The sequence below is a fragment of the Phyllostomus hastatus genome, unplaced genomic scaffold (assembly GCF_019186645.2).
Source record: "Phyllostomus hastatus isolate PE091 unplaced genomic scaffold, TTU_PhHast_1.1 phas_contig_152, whole genome shotgun sequence".
Classification (NCBI taxonomy): Eukaryota; Metazoa; Chordata; class Mammalia; order Chiroptera; family Phyllostomidae; genus Phyllostomus; species Phyllostomus hastatus.
In genome coordinates this window covers 12,056,312-12,074,927 of record NW_025333622.1, presented here as the reverse complement: position 1 = coordinate 12,074,927, position 18,616 = coordinate 12,056,312, and the positions used below count along the sequence as shown (strand labels likewise).

At 44.1% G+C, this 18,616-nt stretch overlaps 1 protein-coding gene across 1 annotated transcript; it reads right to left on the bottom strand.

Moving 5' to 3' along the window:
- Positions 1–8,256: 8,256 nt before the first annotated feature.
- FGF23 (fibroblast growth factor 23) lies at positions 8,257–15,706 on the bottom strand. Its single transcript, XM_045830571.1, has 3 exons — positions 15,511–15,706; positions 10,446–10,549; positions 8,257–8,981 (listed from the first exon to the last, which is right to left on the bottom strand). The coding sequence occupies exons 1-3, from the start codon at positions 15,704–15,706 to the stop codon at positions 8,535–8,537; spliced, it is 747 nt and encodes a 248-aa protein (XP_045686527.1). The 3' UTR covers positions 8,257–8,534.
- Positions 15,707–18,616: the final 2,910 nt, after the last annotated feature.

The window sequence follows — 18,616 nt, the reverse complement described above, 5'->3', positions numbered from 1 at the left end:
CTTCATTGCTGCCTGGGTCTTTTTTACACTGTTGAAGTACCCAGTGAGTTCCTGGAGCATCTTGATAACCAGTGTTTTGAACTGTGCATCTGATAGGTTGGCTATCTCTTTGTCACTTAGTTGTATTTTTTTCAGGAACTTTGACCTGTTCTTTCATTTGGGCCATTTTTTTTTGTCTCTGTGCACCTGTTATGTAGTAAGGGGCAGAGCCTTTGGTGTTCACCAGGGTGGGGCAAGTCACTGTGTTAGGACGCTGTATGTGGGGGAGGAGTCTGAGAAGGAACAATGCCACTTTTTGTACTGTCTGTTGGTTTTCAGTCACTTCCCCTGCCACCCACAAGCAAATTGGTTCCTTCTGGTGCTGATTCCCAGGTGGATGGGTTTGTGTAGGTTCTAGGACCTTGTGGGTGTCTCCAACAAACTTTCCTGTGAGGCTGGGAGTTTCTTCAGTGGCCGCCTCAAATCCCCAAAGGAGTTTTTATTCAGAGGCTTTGAGGCCTTATTTCCTGGTACTGGAACCCTGGGTTGCACGCTCTGTCTTGCTCCCCAGTTGTTCCTCCCAGTTTATCTGCATGAGAATATGATACTGCCCAGTCCACCAGCTGCTGCCTTGCCTGCCCCAGTCCTGCAGCCACTGCCTTGCTGCAAGTCCTCTCCACCTGGCTGCCCCCTCCGCCCCTCCTCCTGGTCTGGACGAATGTTTCTTCTTTAACTCCTTGGTTGTCGGGCTTCCATACAGTTCAATTTTCTGTCATTTCTGGTTGGTTTTTGTTTTTAAATTTGTTGTCCTTCTTTTGGTTGTGCAATGAGGCACAGTGTATCTATGTCTCCATCTTGGCTGGAAGTCTATTTATTTATTCAATTATTTGTTTTCTCTGTAAGATTTTGGACTTTTGAGTTAATTGACACTTTTTTGTTGGCCCAGTATATGGACCCTATAGAGGGACATTTCATTTATACTTGTAAAGAAATTATATTCTGTAGTTTGATTTAGTGTTTCATTAATGTAAATTATATGCAGTTCATCACTAGTGTGGCTCAGCTATCTCCATCCTTGCTGATGTTTTGTCTACTTGCAAATCAGTTGTGGAGAGAGGGGTATGCACATTTCCAACTAAAATTTATACTTGTCTGTTTCTCCTTTCAGTTTTGTCAAGTTTTGCTTCATTTGTTTTGTGGCTGTTTTTAGAAACAAACATTTATGACCTTTATGTCTTCCTTATGAATGGGCCCTTTTATAATCATAAAATGTTCCCCTTTCCTATGGCAGTGCTCCTGAGTTGAAGCGTATTTTGTGTGGTGTTAATATAGTACGCCCATATTGCTTACTGTTTTCACTGTATGTGTCTGTTATGAACTGAATTGTGCCCCTCCCCCCCCCCCCATTCATTGAAGAACTAGTGCCCAGTTGTCCTGGCCCCTAGCAATGCAGAAGTTAACTGTTTTTGAAGATAGGGCCTTTAAAGAGAAGGCCCTAGGGCATTTAATTAAGATGAAATGAGGCCAATAGGGTGGCCCCCAATTCAATCTGACTGGTGTCATTAGAAGAAGAGGAAATTTGGAGATCCCAGGGATGCATGTGCACAGAAAAAAGACTGAGAACACAGGGAGAAGCCAGCCATCTGGAAGCCAAGGAAAGGTACCTCAGAAGGAAGGAAACCTGTCAACATCTTGGTTTCAGACTTCTGGCCTCCAGGGCCCTGAGAAAATTAGTTTCTGTTGTGTAAGCCGCCCAGTGTGTGGGATTTTGTTATGGAAGCCCTAGCAAACTGATACAACACCTTCCCATCTTTTCTTCCCAGTGAGTATTTTATAGACGACATATAGTTGGGTATTTTTATTTAATGCAATCTGACCATTTTTGCCTTTGGCTGTGTTTTATTTATATATAGTGTATTTATTTATTTATATATATATATATAGTGTAATTATTGATATGATTGGAATTAGTCTGTCATTTTTTTATTTGTCCTATCTGATATTCTGCTATTCTTCCTTTTCTGCCTTCTCTTGGGATAATAGAATATTTTGCAATATTCTCTTTTAATACTTATATTGGCTTTTGCCCATAACTATTTGTACTATTAACATTATTTTGGTGATTACTTTAGGAATTACAGTGTTTGATATCCTGACTTGTCATAGCCTACTCAGAGTTAATGTTGTATGACTTCCATATATGTGTTATAGTCTTGCAACCACGTTGTTTCATTACCCTTCCTATCCTGCACGGTAATTTTTCCATGTGTATGCTGCATACATGTATTATTAATCCCACAGTACAGTGTTGTAGTTTTTCCTGTAAGCAATATTTTAAAGGAATCAAAGAAATTATTTATATATGTATTTTATATGTATATTGTACATTTTAAACTTTTAATAGTTTAAATTTACCTTTTTTATTTTTTTCTATTTCTGATGCTCTTATTTCTTTCCCATAGTTTTTCCATGTGTTACTCCTTTCAGCCTGGTAACAGGTTCTCTGAGTTTTCATTTTACTTTCATTTTTTTTTCCACCTTCGTTCCATTCATGTTTTTGCTGGATATATAGTTCTGGGTGGGTAGGTAGCTTGTACTTCCTTTGAAACTTCCCAGTGTGCCATTCTGTTGTCTCAGAAGATGAAACTATGGCACCGGGTTTTGAGAGAAGAAAAAAAAAAAACAAATGTTTCATTGTGGCATCTACCATCAAGGGGACAGGAGGCAAGGCTCAAAGTTGTCTTTCTGGTCCAGGGTTTGGGACAAGATTTAAGGGGTCTCAGCACTGGCTCTTCCTGGATAATGGACCCATCGCTTCTGAAAGGGTTGCAGTGTTCGTCTGGGTTCTGGTCATGTCCCAGTTCTTTGTTTCTGCTGTGTGTGTGCAGGGTAGAGGGTCAGAGAGAGCTGTTAAGGGTTCACCAGTGCTCATCTCTGGTGCTGTATCCAAGATTTAAACTTTGGTTCAGGTCTTGTTAGAAACAGGACAGGACCAGTTGGAGTTGGTTCTTCAGTTGCAATGAGAAATCAGCCGTAATTCTTATAGTTGTTCACCTATATGTAAAGCATCATTTTCATGCAGCAGCTTTCAAGATTTTATCTTTGTTTTCAGCAGTTTGTGATATACCTAAGTGTGGTATTCGTGTTTATTTTGCTTTTGGTTTGCTGAGCATCTTGTAATAGTACATTAGGTTTTTAACCAGTTTGAGGAAAGTTTTAGTCATTCTACCTTCAAATATTTCTTATTCCTAAACCTTTTCTGCTCCTATTTTTCTGGGGTTCCACTTACACATATTTTGGACTGTTTGATATTATCCCACAGATCACTTATACTCTGGTTATTATTTTTTTAAACTTATTTTTTCTTTCCAGATTAGATAGCTTATTTTAATTTTTTAATATATCTTTTAAGATTTTATTTATTTTTAGAGAGAGGAAAGGAGGAAGAAAGAGAGGGAGAGAAACATCAATATGTGGTTGACTCTCGTATATCCCTTACTGCGGACCTGGCCTGCAACCCAGGCATGTGCCCTGGACTGGGAATTGAACCGGCGACCCTTTGGTTCGCAGGCCATTGCTCAGTCCACTGAGCCACACCAGCTAGGGCTAGTAATTTGTTAAATATTAAATGGCTACATTTTTCTTTCATCTCTAACCTTCTATTAAGCCCATTTAATAATTATTTCAGATACTGCACTTATTAATTCTAGATTTCTATTTGGTTCTTTCCTATTATTTGCTTTCTCTCCTGAGATTTCTAATCTGTTCATTATGATACAAGTTGTAAGTCCTTATATTTAGTTATAATAGCGGCTTTAAATTTCTTGCCTGCTAATTCCAACATCCAGGTCATCTTATGGTTGATTTCTGATGACTATTTTTTCTTGACTAAGGGCCAGTTTCCCTTATTTCTTTTCATAAAGTGTTGATGATGCCATGTATTGAGTCTGGATTATGTCATCTTCCTTTACAGGTTAAAGGGTATTCAGCTTTGTCCTACCAGACAGTTAAACTAGGGACAGGCTTCCTTATAATTCTCTGTCAGAGCAGGTCAACTTCAGTACTGAATTTAGTTTTAGGGTGTATCCCTTTTTCTGGGACTTAGTCTTTCCTTCTAAGGTGTGGCCTTTCTGTGGTCTCAGTTAAATGGTGATACACTTAGTGAGTCTCTGCCCTGGCTTTCTTGGGTTTCTAGTGTTTCTCAGCATTTTATGGCCTCTGGTATCACTCACTGTTCCTCTCCCATTTCTGGAGCAGATGGTCTTTGTTAGGTCTGCTGGGTCTTTCTCCCTGTGCACGTGCAGCCCAGTCCTTTTCCAGAGGCCTGCAGTGAATGCTCATGAAGACTTCTGAAATCTCCCCGGAGCATAGCTCCCTCTTCTCAGCTACTGAGTTCAGCTATTTGCGCAGCTCAGTGAGATTGCCATTCTGCCTGCATGTCAAGCGTTTCTAAGTCAGAAAGTGGGATGGTCATGGGGATTGACTTGTAAGTTTCCCTTCTCATAGTCTTTTGCTACTCAATGCCTGAAGACAATTGCCTTGTATATTTTGTTTTATAGTTGTTTAGGCAGGACTGCAAGTCCGGTAGCCTTTACTCTTTGATGGCTAGAAGTGGAAGCTATGTAATTATAAATATTAACTTAGTTAAGATAAACAAGAGTTCTGTGTAAAGGTTAAGTATCTATACAAGTAAGTATGATGGGTGAGATAATAGCTTTATTACACAAGGATTTATAATTCTATAAAGAAGATAAAGATTGGGCTTTAATTACTAGAAACCCTGCCTATGATAAGGTCTGTGAAGCTTCTGGCAGCCATATGTATATAATATAATACATTTATATGTACATATATATTACACAAACACACACTTACCTTCTCTCACCCTCACCCTACTAATTGTGTTGTGTTAAAACCTTTAATATTTCCTTTCTTTAGGAAGAACTTTTATGGACAGACAAAGGAACTCTTTCAAGCCTGTGGAAGGGAAAGTGCCCACAGGATATCTTTTTTTCCCCTTCTCTACAGCGTTTACTTCTTCTATATCAGAAGAAGGCCTGTTTATTCCCAAATGGTAATTTTGGTAATGCTCCATTCCCATGAGTTACCAGATTTTAAAGTCTGTTGGCCCAGAAACAAAATTGAAATACTGTGGAGGGATGAAACTTACAACCAGAAATCAACTTATCAGTGTAAAAAAAATACAAGAGAGAATTTAAAAAACAATAATCTATCTTTTGTAAGTCTGTTATATGTGATCAAAGAAACAGGGCATTTGACCTGGTCTCTTGTGTCTGCCCTGATGGCTGTCCATCCCCCCGTCAGGAGGACTTTGGTACTCAGACTTACAGGGGCATAATCAGAGGCCAGTCTCCTTAGAGTTTGTCAGAAGGTCATTTGAACACCAGTTAAAATAGTGAGTCCTACGCTAAGTTCTTTTACATTGTTAAAAGGGGGAAGTTCTTAGCTATAGACAGGTAGGGAAAAACTATAGGCTTCAGGTGACGTAATTTGCAGAGAGATGTAAATGTGTAGAAAGCACTTTTTTGCTCCCTGAGTTTTGGTAGCTGGGTAGATAGAGATTAAAGGAGGACTTCTGAGGACGAATATCAGAGAAGACATGAGGATTCATCATCTGTCCTGCTGTGAAGTCTCACAGGGCACTAACACTGTGTGTGCTAAGTATAGAGCATCTGGTTTACTGGGATGTTGATGTGGCTGTCAGTGTGTATTTTTCAAGCAAAAGAAAAATTCTCTCTTTGAAGAAAACGTTTTAGAGCGACAGTTGTCAGAAATCCAATATTGATAAAAATTTTCCTTAAATTTTCAATAATTCCATCAGAATTAATCAAAATTGCTGAATCTATTTACAAACCAATGAAACCTGAAACACTGATTCAAAAGAATATATGCATCCCTATGTTCATTGCAGTGTCTTTACAACAGCCAAGATACAGTAGCAGCCCAAGTAGTAGATGGGTGGATAAAACAGCTGTGGTGCATTTGCCCAGTGGAATACTAGTTGGCTGTATAAATGAGAAGGAACTCACCTTCTGCAACAGCATGGAGAATATTATGCTGAGAGAAATAAGCCAGTCAGAGAAAGACAAACACCGTATGATTTCACTCATATGTGAAAATTAATGAGAAAAATAAAATAGAAACAGACTCATAGATACAGAGAACAGACTGACAGCTGTCAGAGAGGAGGGGTGTTGCGGGGCTGGGTGAAAAAGGTGAAGGGGTTAAGCAAAAAAAAAACACCAAAAACCAAAAACACAAACCTCATAGATTCAAACAACAGTATGGTGATTACCAGAGGGAAAGGGAGGGTGGGGGAGGTAGAAGAGGGTATAACAGGGATAAATGGTGATGAAAGGAGACTTGACTTTGGGTGGTGAACACACAATACACTATACAGATGATGTATTAGAATTGTACACCTGGAACCTATATAATTTTATTAATGTCACCCCAATAAATTCAATAAGTTTTTTTAAGTGCTGATATTCTTTTATAACTCTGCTTTCTCTGGATTTTCCCAATGTTCCCCTCCCATCATCCCTTCTATTCTCATATTCTGACATGCTTTTATGTAGTAATACATAGAGAAAAATCTATCAGAATTTGAGATTAATTTTATTTTTCTTTTAAACAGAAGTTAAGAAAAAGGTGGGGTTACATTTTTATAAATATCTATAAATATAGAGCGATAGGCAAAGTTTTCCAAATAAATAAATAAATATTGCCACAGGCTAACAGATGTAGGAAACTGGGTGGGGGGGCTACCTTGGCTCTGCCCAAGAGGGGACCCATGATAGATGGTACTGAATTTGATTACAACCAATTTTCTACTAAGAGTCCTTTGGAGTTTTCCATCTCATTAGCTGTACTGGGGTGTTGCCAATAGCTTTTAAACACTATAATATCTCCAAAGGAAGTGAAAACGATGTAAAGAAAACATTTGCCATGCACTGCTATATAGTATAGGGTTGGTGCTTCATAGAAGAATTAGTCCTTCAAGTTCAGCTTAAAACCATTAGGGAAAAACAGTTGTCCAATGTTTCTCTCATAAGCAAAAACAATGGATATTTCTAAGGTTGGGTACATGATAGCAGTGGGGGAAAGGGTGACTGGGAAGACGCTGTTGCTTAAATCTGCTTTGCTTGTTAGTATTCTGCTCTTTGGATAGCCACTTAAACAGAGGTAGGAAATGGGCCCGGTTGTGGGCGGCCTTAAATCCCTGGGGAAGGTTAGGTTGAGGACTGAGCAGCCGGCCCACGTGACTGGTGCCCCTCGGCTGTTTGGCAAATGAGATTTGGTTTCCCTCAGGGTAGCACGGGGGCTCTTGGGCCTGGAGGCTGTCTTCATTTAATGCCCCCAGGATTTCCAAGTGCTTTAAGACCTCTCAGCCGAGGAGTGTTTTAACTAGGCCCCTAGCCCCTGCTGCAGGGCAGTGAGGAGATCATAGTGGAGAGCTGGCAGCGAGGCTTTTTCCTGACTCCTGCCCTGCACTGTGGTGCCCTGGTTATTGGACTTCTATTTCCCCCAGTCCTTGATGCTGCTTCACTCAAAGGGGCAGAATTTGCCAGTCTAGGGGGAACCTAGCCCAGAGCAGCCTCATTGTTTCAAGGCCCCCGTCCGGTGACATTTTTGAAATCCATCCAGAATGGATTACCACTCCATCCGGAAGTAGAGACTTTATGATAGGCCCCTTTAGGAGAGGTTGAATTTATTACCATTTTGAAAAACCCTATTAGGCTAGATTTTCAGGAGCCAATACCAAGGCTCTTCATCAGGCCCAACTCACTAGAGTCAAAGGAAGAGCCAGAGGCGGGGCTGTATGGCGGCCGCAGGGGAGCAGACCAGGGTCACTCTTGGCCCTCTGGCTCTGGCCACCTTGAGAGCGTGGCAAGGGGCTCCCAGCCCGCGGGGAGCTTCAGATTTCTAGCTTGATTTCTGCCTTAGTTCTCAGGCCACTCCACTTAAGTTGTGACCACCTACTGCCAATCTTTTTGACAGTTCTTCTGCAGAGATGCTAAAGGAAGAACCAAGGCTTGAGATTAGGCTTCCCATCAGTTTGCCCAGTTCAGCGGTCACTGCCCTAGGTCAAGGCTGCAAACTCAAGGGCCAGCAGGGTCAAGGCCACATAATACAGGGACAGCGGAGAAGCAGCTGGCATCCGCTCTTCCCTTCACCTCGAGAACGGTGTAAGGCCTTGCCTTGTTTTCAGTGGGAAACCGACTAAGGAGAGGCATAGGGAGGGGGAAAGCTCTCTCCTCTCCTCAGTGAAGGGGAACTTTCTAACTTAATTAAGGGGCTTCTTAACTCAGAAAGCTGGCTGAAGTGGGGCGAGGGAGGCGTCGCAACTCCCTCTTCTCAGGCCTTAGAGGCCGACAGACTCTCGGGGGCTTTCCTGGGGAAGGAAAGGGAGAGAAGCAGCTAATTCCACACAGGACCCCACCTTCCCTTCCTCGGCGTGTAAGGGGAGCCGGCCCTTGAAAGACAGTTTACACTTCTGAGAGGTGGCGGGAAAGGACTCCTTTCTGCCGGGCCTAGGTAAACTTAGGGAAGGGGCGGCACCGCTCCACGCCCAGCCCCCCGGCGTGAGCGTTGGCCCTGTTGCCCCGGAGCACGCCGAACGGGTCGCTGACCGCCGCGCCGCGGTCCTCGGCGCTCCGCAGCTCCTGGGAACAGGAGGCCAGCGCGGGGCTCACGCGGGGCCGAGGCTTCAGCACGTTCAGCGGGTCGGGGTCCGCGTCGTCGTCCTCGGCGCTGCGCGTGTGCCGGCGCGGCGGCCGGGGGGTGTTGAAGTGGAAGAGGGGGATCTCGTTCCTGCGCGACAGGAACTGGGAGTAGGGCGGGGGGTTCGTGCCCGGCAGGAAGGCCCCCTTGGTCCGGCCCAGGCTGACGAGAAAGCGGTGCTGAGGCGAGTGGTACACGTCGTAGCCGTTCTCCAGCGTCCGGTGTTGGAACCTGCAGCTCTCGGGGCTGAAGTGGTGCTGAAAGGGTAAAGCCACCCAGGTGAGGGCCAGGTGAGGGCCAGGTGAGGGCGGCGGGCGAGCGAGCGCAGCCCCAGCTCTGCGCCCTAGCCCCAGAGGCCCCGAGGGAAGTCGGTGATGGGAGGAGCTCTATTCCTACCCACAACTCCATTGGGTAGGTTTATTTAACCCCTGCTAGGGAAAGGTGATTTTGACAGGTGCTTTAAGCCCTCCGCACAGCTTCCGCCCCCCAGTGAGTGGCAACCACAGGCTCTTCCAGCCCTGCCTGGGGCTGGGCTGGCTTAGCGCATTGCTGGCTGGACCTAGGGTGGACAGAGCCAGCAGCGCCCTTGTGTCTGGTTCCCGGAGGGAGGGCTGAGTTAACTGCGACCTTGTCCTTCCTACTTTCGACCTCTTTGAACCTTCTTTTGGCTGAAAGGTGGGCTTGGGTCTCTCTCCTTCCTTATCTGGAAAAAGGAGGTGGGGTATAGTTTTGGGGTCAAACACACAGTGAGGGTCCTCACATCAGAGAGATAATGTAGTTTAGGCGTTAGGGACATAAACTTTGGCAACAGATGACCTGGGTTTAAGCCCTTACTCTGCCACTGACTAGTACCAAGTTTTATAGAGTGCCTGCTAGGACTTTTACGCATCATTTAATTAAATCCTTAAATACCATGACGTAATATTTTACAGATGAAAAACTTGTGTATGCCTGTATGTGGTCAAAAGCTATTATTTATACACTTAATTTGCTGTATTTCTTCAATAGATATTTATCTGCTCTGGGTCAGACACCATCATAGATGCTGGGACACGGCAATAAGTAGAACAGAAAGTCACTACTTTCATGGGATTTCTAGGGGGCCTGTCTGGCGGTAGGAGGCTCCTGAAACAAGCAGTCCCACTACTGCATGATCTCAAAGTCCTTTGGACTGTGCCTGCAGCCTAAAGCCTGGGGAATCCTTTGCTTATCTATCTGAAGGACCAGCCAGCACAGTTTGGGCAAAAACAATTCATCAGAGATCTTTAACTAGAGGGAGCCCCACAGGGGAGATGGTCCAACCCCCTTCACTTTTTCCATTAGAGGAAACTTGAGGTTTAGAAAAGTGAAGGGGCTTGCCCAAGGTCTTGGAGGCCTACTAACAGACTATGGTTTCTCACCCTTTCTAATGCACTTTACAACATGAATTTACATGACTGAAGGACCTGGGGGCTATGTGTAAGGTGTTGCATTAGACACAAAAATGGATGCTAACAGGCAATTCAGGCCAAGAGTCTGGGCTCCAGAACCGGACTGCCTGGATTCAAACCCCAGATGTATAAACCTAGGCATTTACTACTAGGACTGAAAAAGGTAACTTGGTGAAGATAAATCATCAAGGTATTCTGCAAATGGAAGCCTCAAGGCCATAAACATCTATATTCTGTCAAAGAAATTAGACAGTTATTGGCAAATGGTGACCAGCTTCAAAAGAAACTCACTGATCCAAAAATGTTGCCTCTGAAGTCCATGCAGAGACATCTCCTGCTCATCACACCTGTTATGACGACAAAGCCAGCTTCCTCTGATCTGATATTCAGGGCACCTGTGGAGAAAATCATTCAGGTCAAACCTTGCTGTGCATCCAACTTCCATCTTTGAGAACTTCCTCAAAACTCACCTTCATGAATCCTCCCTTGATTGATGTTAATGGTGGTGATGATTTCACATAACCTTCCTCTTACAGTTACTCGTTCAGCCTCATTTCTTCAGACTCTTGCACTCTCCCACCTTCACCCTTCCTTGGCGTTCCTTCACCCGAGCCCTACACATGTTTTTCTCTGCCCACACTGTCTTCGTTGTCTCCTTGCCTGGCTAATGTTGCTTCCTGTGTGTGGTTGGTGGTCATGTTCTCCCAAAGCTTCTTGCCTTTGTGATTTTAAAATCTATACCAAGATGTCTTTCAAGGATCCAGGCTGCATACAGAGCCTGATTCTCTACCCAGGTAGCTGTGCAAATGTCACCGGCGCATCAGTCCATACCCATACCATGTGTCAAAAACTGTATTAGAATTGATCTTCCACTCTCTTCTCTGCTTATTGAAGAAACTCATCCTTCAAGGCCAGACTCAGATGCCACTATTTCTATGAAAACTTTCCCAAACCCCCTTATCATTAATTGCTCTAGCTTCTCAGCTCCCTTCGCACAATGCCTACACCTCCATTACAGCATGGATTTCATCCTGTTCTCAAAGGCAGATTCTCTGGGTCTTTCCTTGTTTTAACTAAGGTTACATACCTAGTGTGTCCCACAGAGGGAGCTTCTTAGAAGCAGAGGGTTTATCTTTTCATGTTGAATATTCAACAGATATCAGGGATGGATGGAATTTCTTCCTGAGTCGTTTTTGCTGTTCTTTGTCTTTTTCTCACTTGGTGATGTCCCCTCCAGGGACAGGCCCTCATGGTCTTTCAATGCCCCTTTCAAAAACTAGTCTCCAACAGGGGCCTGAAACCCATTCATGTATTACCTTCTCCTTAAATAATTGTTAATGGCTTTACGTATGACCCTTTTACCCACCCTCATAGAAACCTGCAATTTTAACAAGTACCAATGCCTAGTTAAATCAAGTCTAAAGCTTTCTGTTTTGAGGCAAGAGTACAATTCAGCAAGATGTATGCCCCAAATGCATTTAATAGCCTGACATTTTCTATTGAAAATCTTTCCTTAAGTCTTTGGGGCTACTTCCATTTGCCTCCCACAGAATTTCCCCCTGCATCTCATCTGGCCTTGCAGCCCCTGGGAAGGAGCTCAGGTAGGGGTTTGAATCCCTATTCTAGAAATGGTGTGTGCTTAGTAAGTGGTCGAGCCTCGTGGGTTGACTACAGCCCGTCTCCTCCCCGACCCCACGTAGGCTCAATACTAGACCTCCGAGGAGAGCAGCAGCAATCTCAGATATGAGCGGAGAAGAGATCCTGATCTGGACTGAAGTCAGAATCGCGTGGGACCCAGGGAGTGAGGGTGGGAGCAAGCCCAGAAAGAAGAGAAAGGAAGAGGCCAAAGAGGAAAGTTAATTTGTTTCCAAGTTTGGCTGAGGGTTAGCCTTGAGGGAAGCTTCTGGAAGTGGGATGAAGCATGGGTGGTACAGAGGATATTTAAATTACTCCATAATTGGGTCTGCCTACATGTCTCAAATAGATAGCTAATTTTATGGTAAGCCCTGAGAGAAACAGAAGAAACTTGAAGGGGACAGTTTCTATCCTGATGAATTTTCAGTCCAACTAGGACTGAAAATTTTTTGAGTGATTGTGAGCTAAGATCTTTACATATTTTAAATTCTGAAAACAGCTGTTATATTGTGAATATTGTTAATATTGGTAGTGGCAGCATCCTGATTTAAGTGATATGGAAACTAAGACAGAATTCAAGGTCAGGTCTGTAAATCTAACATCCTCTTCCTACCACCCTGTAGCTTGCCTCCAACAGAAATCATTACAAACGTCAAAAGACAAACTCAAGTGCAAAAACACAGGCTGCAGGCCATGAGGAGCCCATGTTGCCATGCCCCTGAGTGGGTTAGGAAGGGAGCACTGAACCAAGAACTGGGAACCCTGAGACTCGGAACCCATCCCAGTTACACCACTTACTAACTGTGCAACCTTGGGCAAGTCATTGCTGTAGCCTCAGTTTCCTCAGCTGTGAAAAGAGAACAGTATCAGCTGTCCTGTCCACTTTATAGAGTTACAAATAGAATCAAATGGGATGATGGTTGTAAGAATGACTTGAAAGTGCTGAGCAAAGGAAAGGCATTGTACAGTATTGCCGACCTGCCATTATGACAACCTGATGCTGGGGCCACTGTGCGCAGCGTGTGTGTGCACCTGCCCCTGGTCTCCAGGGCCAGTCACAGTAGAAAAGCCCGCAGAGGAACAGTGAGCAGCTGCTGGGGAGGATGCTTAGACTTGAATCAAACCAACGTGAGCAGTGGGAAATTTCAGAAAATGTAAGAGACAGATTTTCTCCCCTTTGCAATTTCAGAAGGCATGTTTTCACAGTCTGCACAGATTCAAGGGCAGATTTCAACAGAAGGAAGAAACATATTGCTGGCTGCTTGAGCCACAACCTGTTGGAGCCAGGCAGACTTCACGGACATTTCTTTCAGTGGCAATGGGTGGTGCACATAGCCCTGAAAGGAGTATAGGTTTGGGGTCATGATCCCTAGGTCATTTACTACCTATGTGACCCTGAGTGAGTTATTTAATTTCTTTGACCTTTGTTTTCTCATATGTAGTAGAATCATTTACCTCATTTGGTCGTCTTGAGGATGTAATGAGACAATATTTTTATTCACTATAAAAACACTTTCTCAATGCTGGTAATTGTTATATTGCCCCTTTGCCTCAATTTCTGCTATTAAAGTAGAAAATTATCTGCTGTGTTCTAGTCTCATAGCCAGTAAATGACAAATAAGGTGATACATGTAAACTGCTTTTAGCTCCCCAAAAGAAAGACAATATTTTGAAGGCTTAAGGAGCCTGAGGATCATTCAGCTTCAAATAAAGAAGATGCCAATGGAGAAGATGGAGGAAATAAAAATACCTGGATCTAGGAAATGACATTAACCAGAGTGATAAGCATCTTTTGTTATGCTGTTTCCACAAAGTGGAGAGAATGGGCGGAGGGAGGGTGGCCTTGTGCATAGTAGGGCAGGAGATGCAGAGGTGGGAGAGGCTCCAGGCCATCAGTGCTGTGAATCCGAAGGGAGGTTATAGACTCTTGTAGACAAACAATTTCACAATGACCAAGACCCAGTGATGGGTTGGGCACTCAACTATTGATCAGCAACTTATTAAAACACAGCAATCAAGTGAAAACAGATTTCACTGGAAATCTATAATTAATTAAAGGTGGGGGGTGGGGAACCACCCACACCTTCCCAAAACAGTGTAAAAGTGTTGCTATTAGTTGTCCTATCTATCTACATACACCGATATTTCCTCTTTTCTTTTTGGTAACTTTTTACCTTACTGCATACCTTGTTTGGTAATGCACATAAAAAATGATTTGAACAGTACAGAGGATCACATTACCAGATGGGAAAAGCACCTCCCTCCCACCACCCTGACCTGCGTTCCCCTCCCCAGGTCTGTGGTGATTTCCAGAGGCACCATGCTTAGCTAATGTCTATATCTGACAAAGCAAAATCACTTTTGTGTAAAAAAAAATCTGAAATCAGTTCAATTTACTTTGCTTCTTCTCAGTCATTTTAATTCATTCCAGCTAGGACTCAGTGCCTTCTCTGGGCTGACACCACTGGATATTTGAGGGGGAGTTCTACAGTTCGGCCTCCCTGCTCAGCAGGCTGAGCCCCACACACTGGAGCACTCAGCCCGCCACAGCTGGCTACGCCGGTCTACTCCATGTTGTGTCCAGGAGAACATGTCTTTGGGGCCTCCTTTCAGTGAAGGGATTCCATGATTCCAGACAAGTTTTATGAGCATTCTCTAGTTGTATGAAGCCCTTTGAACTATGGGAATTGAAATAATGTACCATAATCCCCTCATGCATTTTAAATCGGCTATCATCTCATCTTGCAGTGGAAGTAAGGGTAGCCCTCCATGGGAGGTGCAAAAGTTGTATTTCCTGTAAGTCTGATTGATAAATGAGCTGGGAGACAAGAAGAAGTGCTCAAAGGGCTGTGTCTTCCTTGGCAGTTGCAGAGCTGTGCATGAAGTGAGATACATCGTAGTTTCTGTTGAATACCCATTGCATAAAATGAGCAGCACTTTGGATATATCAAGAATATCCAGATTTGTTTCACTTTTTGCCATTAGACTCAAAGCTGGCTTCCAAGATGTTGACTCCTGAATCCTACTGTATTCTTTTGGGTTCTGGAACCTTTTTGATGTTTGAAATATTTGAAGACCTTTTCTCCCTCCTCTCACCTGCTATCGCCATCCATGAGCCCTTGAAGAGGTTTGAACTGTTTGCTTTGCAGATGCATGTATCTTGCTACCAGGCTTAAGAACCTTTGATTCTTAGCAGAATTAGTGCCTTACACACAGCAAGGCCACTGCAAAATTACTACATAATTTAGTACAACAATGTAGTACATATTTTTATTTCTATACAGTTTCTTTACTTAGACTGTGATTACTCTTTCATCCCTTTACTTTGATCTGTATTAAATCAATATGTATTTTCCTGTATCCTTAGAGTTATTTTTACATATTCTCATAAAATAGAAGACCTTGTCTTTTTCAATATTCTCCCACCCTCTTATATAGGTGCACACTAAGGGGCCCCCATAGGAATCACAGATAACTGATTATTGTGGCCTGTGATCCAACTTTCCACAAGCCTAATCTTTAAAAATGTTCCAGTTGCTCGTGTTGCCAAAGAGTCCCCAACTCACTCATTTGCTACTGAGTGCACCTTTGAGTGCACTAGGTAAGAAACTAGGAGGCTGAATTAGCCCTCTGGCCTTGCCCAAGGTCTCCCCAAGTCCCTGGCAGTGGGATGGACAGAGGAGCCCCCTTTCTTCCCAGCAGGAATGAAGCCCCTACTCACTGTAGATGGTCTGATGGGGTGTGCCATCCACATGGCCGTCCTTGTGGATCTGCAGGTGGTAGCTGTTCCTGGCTGTGGCTGTGTACAGGTGGGTCAGGCCAGCCCAGCTGGAGCTGAGCAGTGGGGAGGCATTGGGATAGGCTCTGACTACGCAGCACAGGATGCAGACCAGGAACCCAAGGCGGGCCCCCAACATCACTGCTCTCTGAATGGCTGGTGCGGAGTGTGAAACCTGACACTGCCTCCCGGACTCCAGGGCTGGCCACCCTGGGCTTTTTCTCCTCTTTTTCCTTGCGGGGATCTGGCGTGAAGATCCCAGGCTGGATTCCCTCCTTTTTCCTCGGGCTTTTAAAGGGTAGCAGTGTGACATCAATCAGGAAAAACTCCACTGTCCACATCCTCTGTGTTGTAATCAGCTCATTTGAAGAGAGTGCAGAGACCGCTGGGGCTCACGGAAGGCATGTCAGTTACACACACGCACACTCACACACACCCCTCAATTTCAAGCCAACGCTTCAAAAAGTGAATGATGTGTGGGCAAAAGTTATCTATGACTCTGTTGACCTGTCCCATTTCCACCAGGAAATGTGAAGGCAGCCAGCGGTTCCGAAAAAAATCCAGCTTCAGTCATGTGGTCAACAGACTCCTGTGCAATTAATCTCCCAGTGAGTCTACTCATTTTCATTTTCTAAGTACTTTTAATTCCAATCAGCAACTATGTGTCCAGTGCTTTCTCAGGTGGGTGTTTTGAAGGATACACGAATAACACAGGACACCCTCCACCAAGTGGCATCCTCTGAGACCCCCTGAAGATATGGGAGCAGGGAGTGAGGTGCCAAAACCAAGTTTGCCATTCTGGGAAGGGTTCAAAATAGGAAGAAAGAAAGAAAGACCTTGAGGTCTCTACTGCTGTATGAAATGCTGAGGTTTGGTTTCTCAGTTTCCCTGGTTAGACTGTCGAGGGCAACCAAACTGGTATTATGGCCTTTCCAATAGTGTGGAGACTAACTGAGAGAACTCGTGAAGACTGAAAGACTGCTGGCTGAGCACAGGTGGTCAGAGCCCGGGAAGGTCTCAGGAGTGGAGTGGCAGGCCAGGGTGTCCCCACTGTTAGTGCCTATTGGGTGCCTGACTCCTAGGACTAGCCCCTTTCTTACAGATGCTGCTCACAGTTGTGCCCTCTGGGAAGCTACAGGTGACGTAGGAGGATAGTCCTGCACATGAAGTTCAACAGCGAGCAAGCTGCTGCAATGCACACCAGAAAAACACACACCTAAGGAAGCTGCTACTTTTCCAGTTCCCCATTTGCTGAGTACGTACCACATGCAAGCATGAGGCTGAGCACCATGGTTGATAGAAGAGGGATCAAGATGTGACCCCTGCCTCAGGGAACTCACAGGCTAGTAGAGGAGGCAGATAAAGATAAGTAACAACTACACAAAGCACAATGGGATGTGCAATCATGTAGGTGCAGGCAGAAAGGGGCCATCTATTATCCTGCATTTGAATGGTTTTCAGTTTACAAAGCATTTTCATGTGTATTAGCTCATTCAAATCTCACTGCAACTTGGTGAGATTGGCACACCAGGCATTATCAACATTTTAATTTCAAACACGAAGAAAGGAGATCTTGGGGTTTGTATGTACAAAGTCAAGAAGCAAATAAATGAGAGAGATAGGGCAAGGTCTTCTGATTCCCAAGACTGCTTCTCCAGTAACAATCATGATGGCAACTAACACTGAGAGCTTACTAAGTCCTTTACTTGTAATAGCAGCTTATTTAATCTTCATAATAAACCCATGAAGAGACGCTGTTGTTTCCTTTATATCGATGGGAAACCGATGCACACAGTTTAAGTAATGCACCCAATGGAGTACAGCTAAAACGTGGAGGAAGTCAGATGGGAACCTGGGCAGTCTGACTCCGGGCCTCCTAAGCACTTTGCCGGATGTACGGACCCCAAAACATATTAGGGCAAAGCTGTAAGAACTAAGGGATTGGTGAGTAAGTGCAATAGCAATGTGGCATAGTGCTCTTCAGTTTTTCTCCAGTGAACCCAGGCCTCTACCCAGGATGTGTTCTAAGAGTCAGGGTGCTGTCCACCCAGGTTAAAGAGAAGACTTAGGACATTTAAATGCTTATTTACATGCTTATGAAAGCTGAGGGGGAGGGGGCAAGGGGGTGGGGGGACTAAGCAAAAAGGAAAAAGAACTCATGGACATGGACAACAGTGTGGTGATTGTGGGGGGCATATAAGGGGACTAAATGGTAATGGAAAAAATAAAAACTAAAATGAACTAAACTAAAATAAAATAAAAGTTTATGTATAAGACTGTATCCTGGCTGGGTGGCTCTTTTGGTGAATGTCGTCCTGTGTACCAAAAGGTTGTGGGTTCAATCCCCTGTTGGGGTGTGTTTGGGAGGCAACTGATGGATATTTCTCTCTTGCATCGATCTCTTTCTCTCTCTGTTCTTCTCCCTCTCCTCCCCCCTTCTCTTCCCCCTCCCCCACCTCTAAAATCAATGAGCATGTGAGGATAAAAAAAAAGCTGTGTTTAAGGCAGTTTTCTTCAATGATGTTCACAGAGTGGTTCACAAATATAGTACCTCATCTTAGCTAATTGAAGAAACAGCTAGCTTTCAGAATTGAAACACAAACCATTCAGGAACATTTGCCAGTTGATAACCCTTGATTTCCTCTTCTGCTTGAGAATGGTAAAGAGATGAGAAGTACCTGTGACATAAGCAGCAGACACTGAGAGACTTCTCTGTGCAAGAGAGGAGGCAGGAGAGAGTTATAGGAATAAAAAGCAGAATGAATCTATCCTCAAGGGCTTATAATTCAGCAGAAGTGAATCTTTGTTCAGTATAAGGCACTGTGAGAGAGAAGCTAAGTTACTAGGATGTGTAACAAATGCTAAGGTGGTTCAGAAAAGGAAGAGATCACAGTGGTGGACACCATGGTCAAAGAAAGCTTGGAGGGATGAGACACGAGAGGGACCCTTGTAGATGGACAGACAGGGAGGGGTGCATCCCAGCACCTGCCGAGGCATGATGGGGAGAGAATCCAGGTATCTTGGCAGCAGTAGGTGATCATTGGCTCAG

Excerpts from the sequence above, each read along its gene's own strand:
- FGF23 (XM_045830571.1), bottom strand. The coding sequence starts at position 15,706 with ATGTTGGGGGCCCGCCTTGGGTTCCTGGTCTGCATCCTGTGCTGCGTA. Across the intron at positions 10,550-15,510 it reads ACCCCATCAGACCATCTACA|GTGCCCTGAATATCAGATCA; the intron begins GTGAGTAGGGGC and ends TTTTCTCCACAG. Across the intron at positions 8,982-10,445 it reads GAGGCAACATTTTTGGATCA|CACCACTTCAGCCCCGAGAG; the intron begins GTGAGTTTCTTT and ends TTACCCTTTCAG.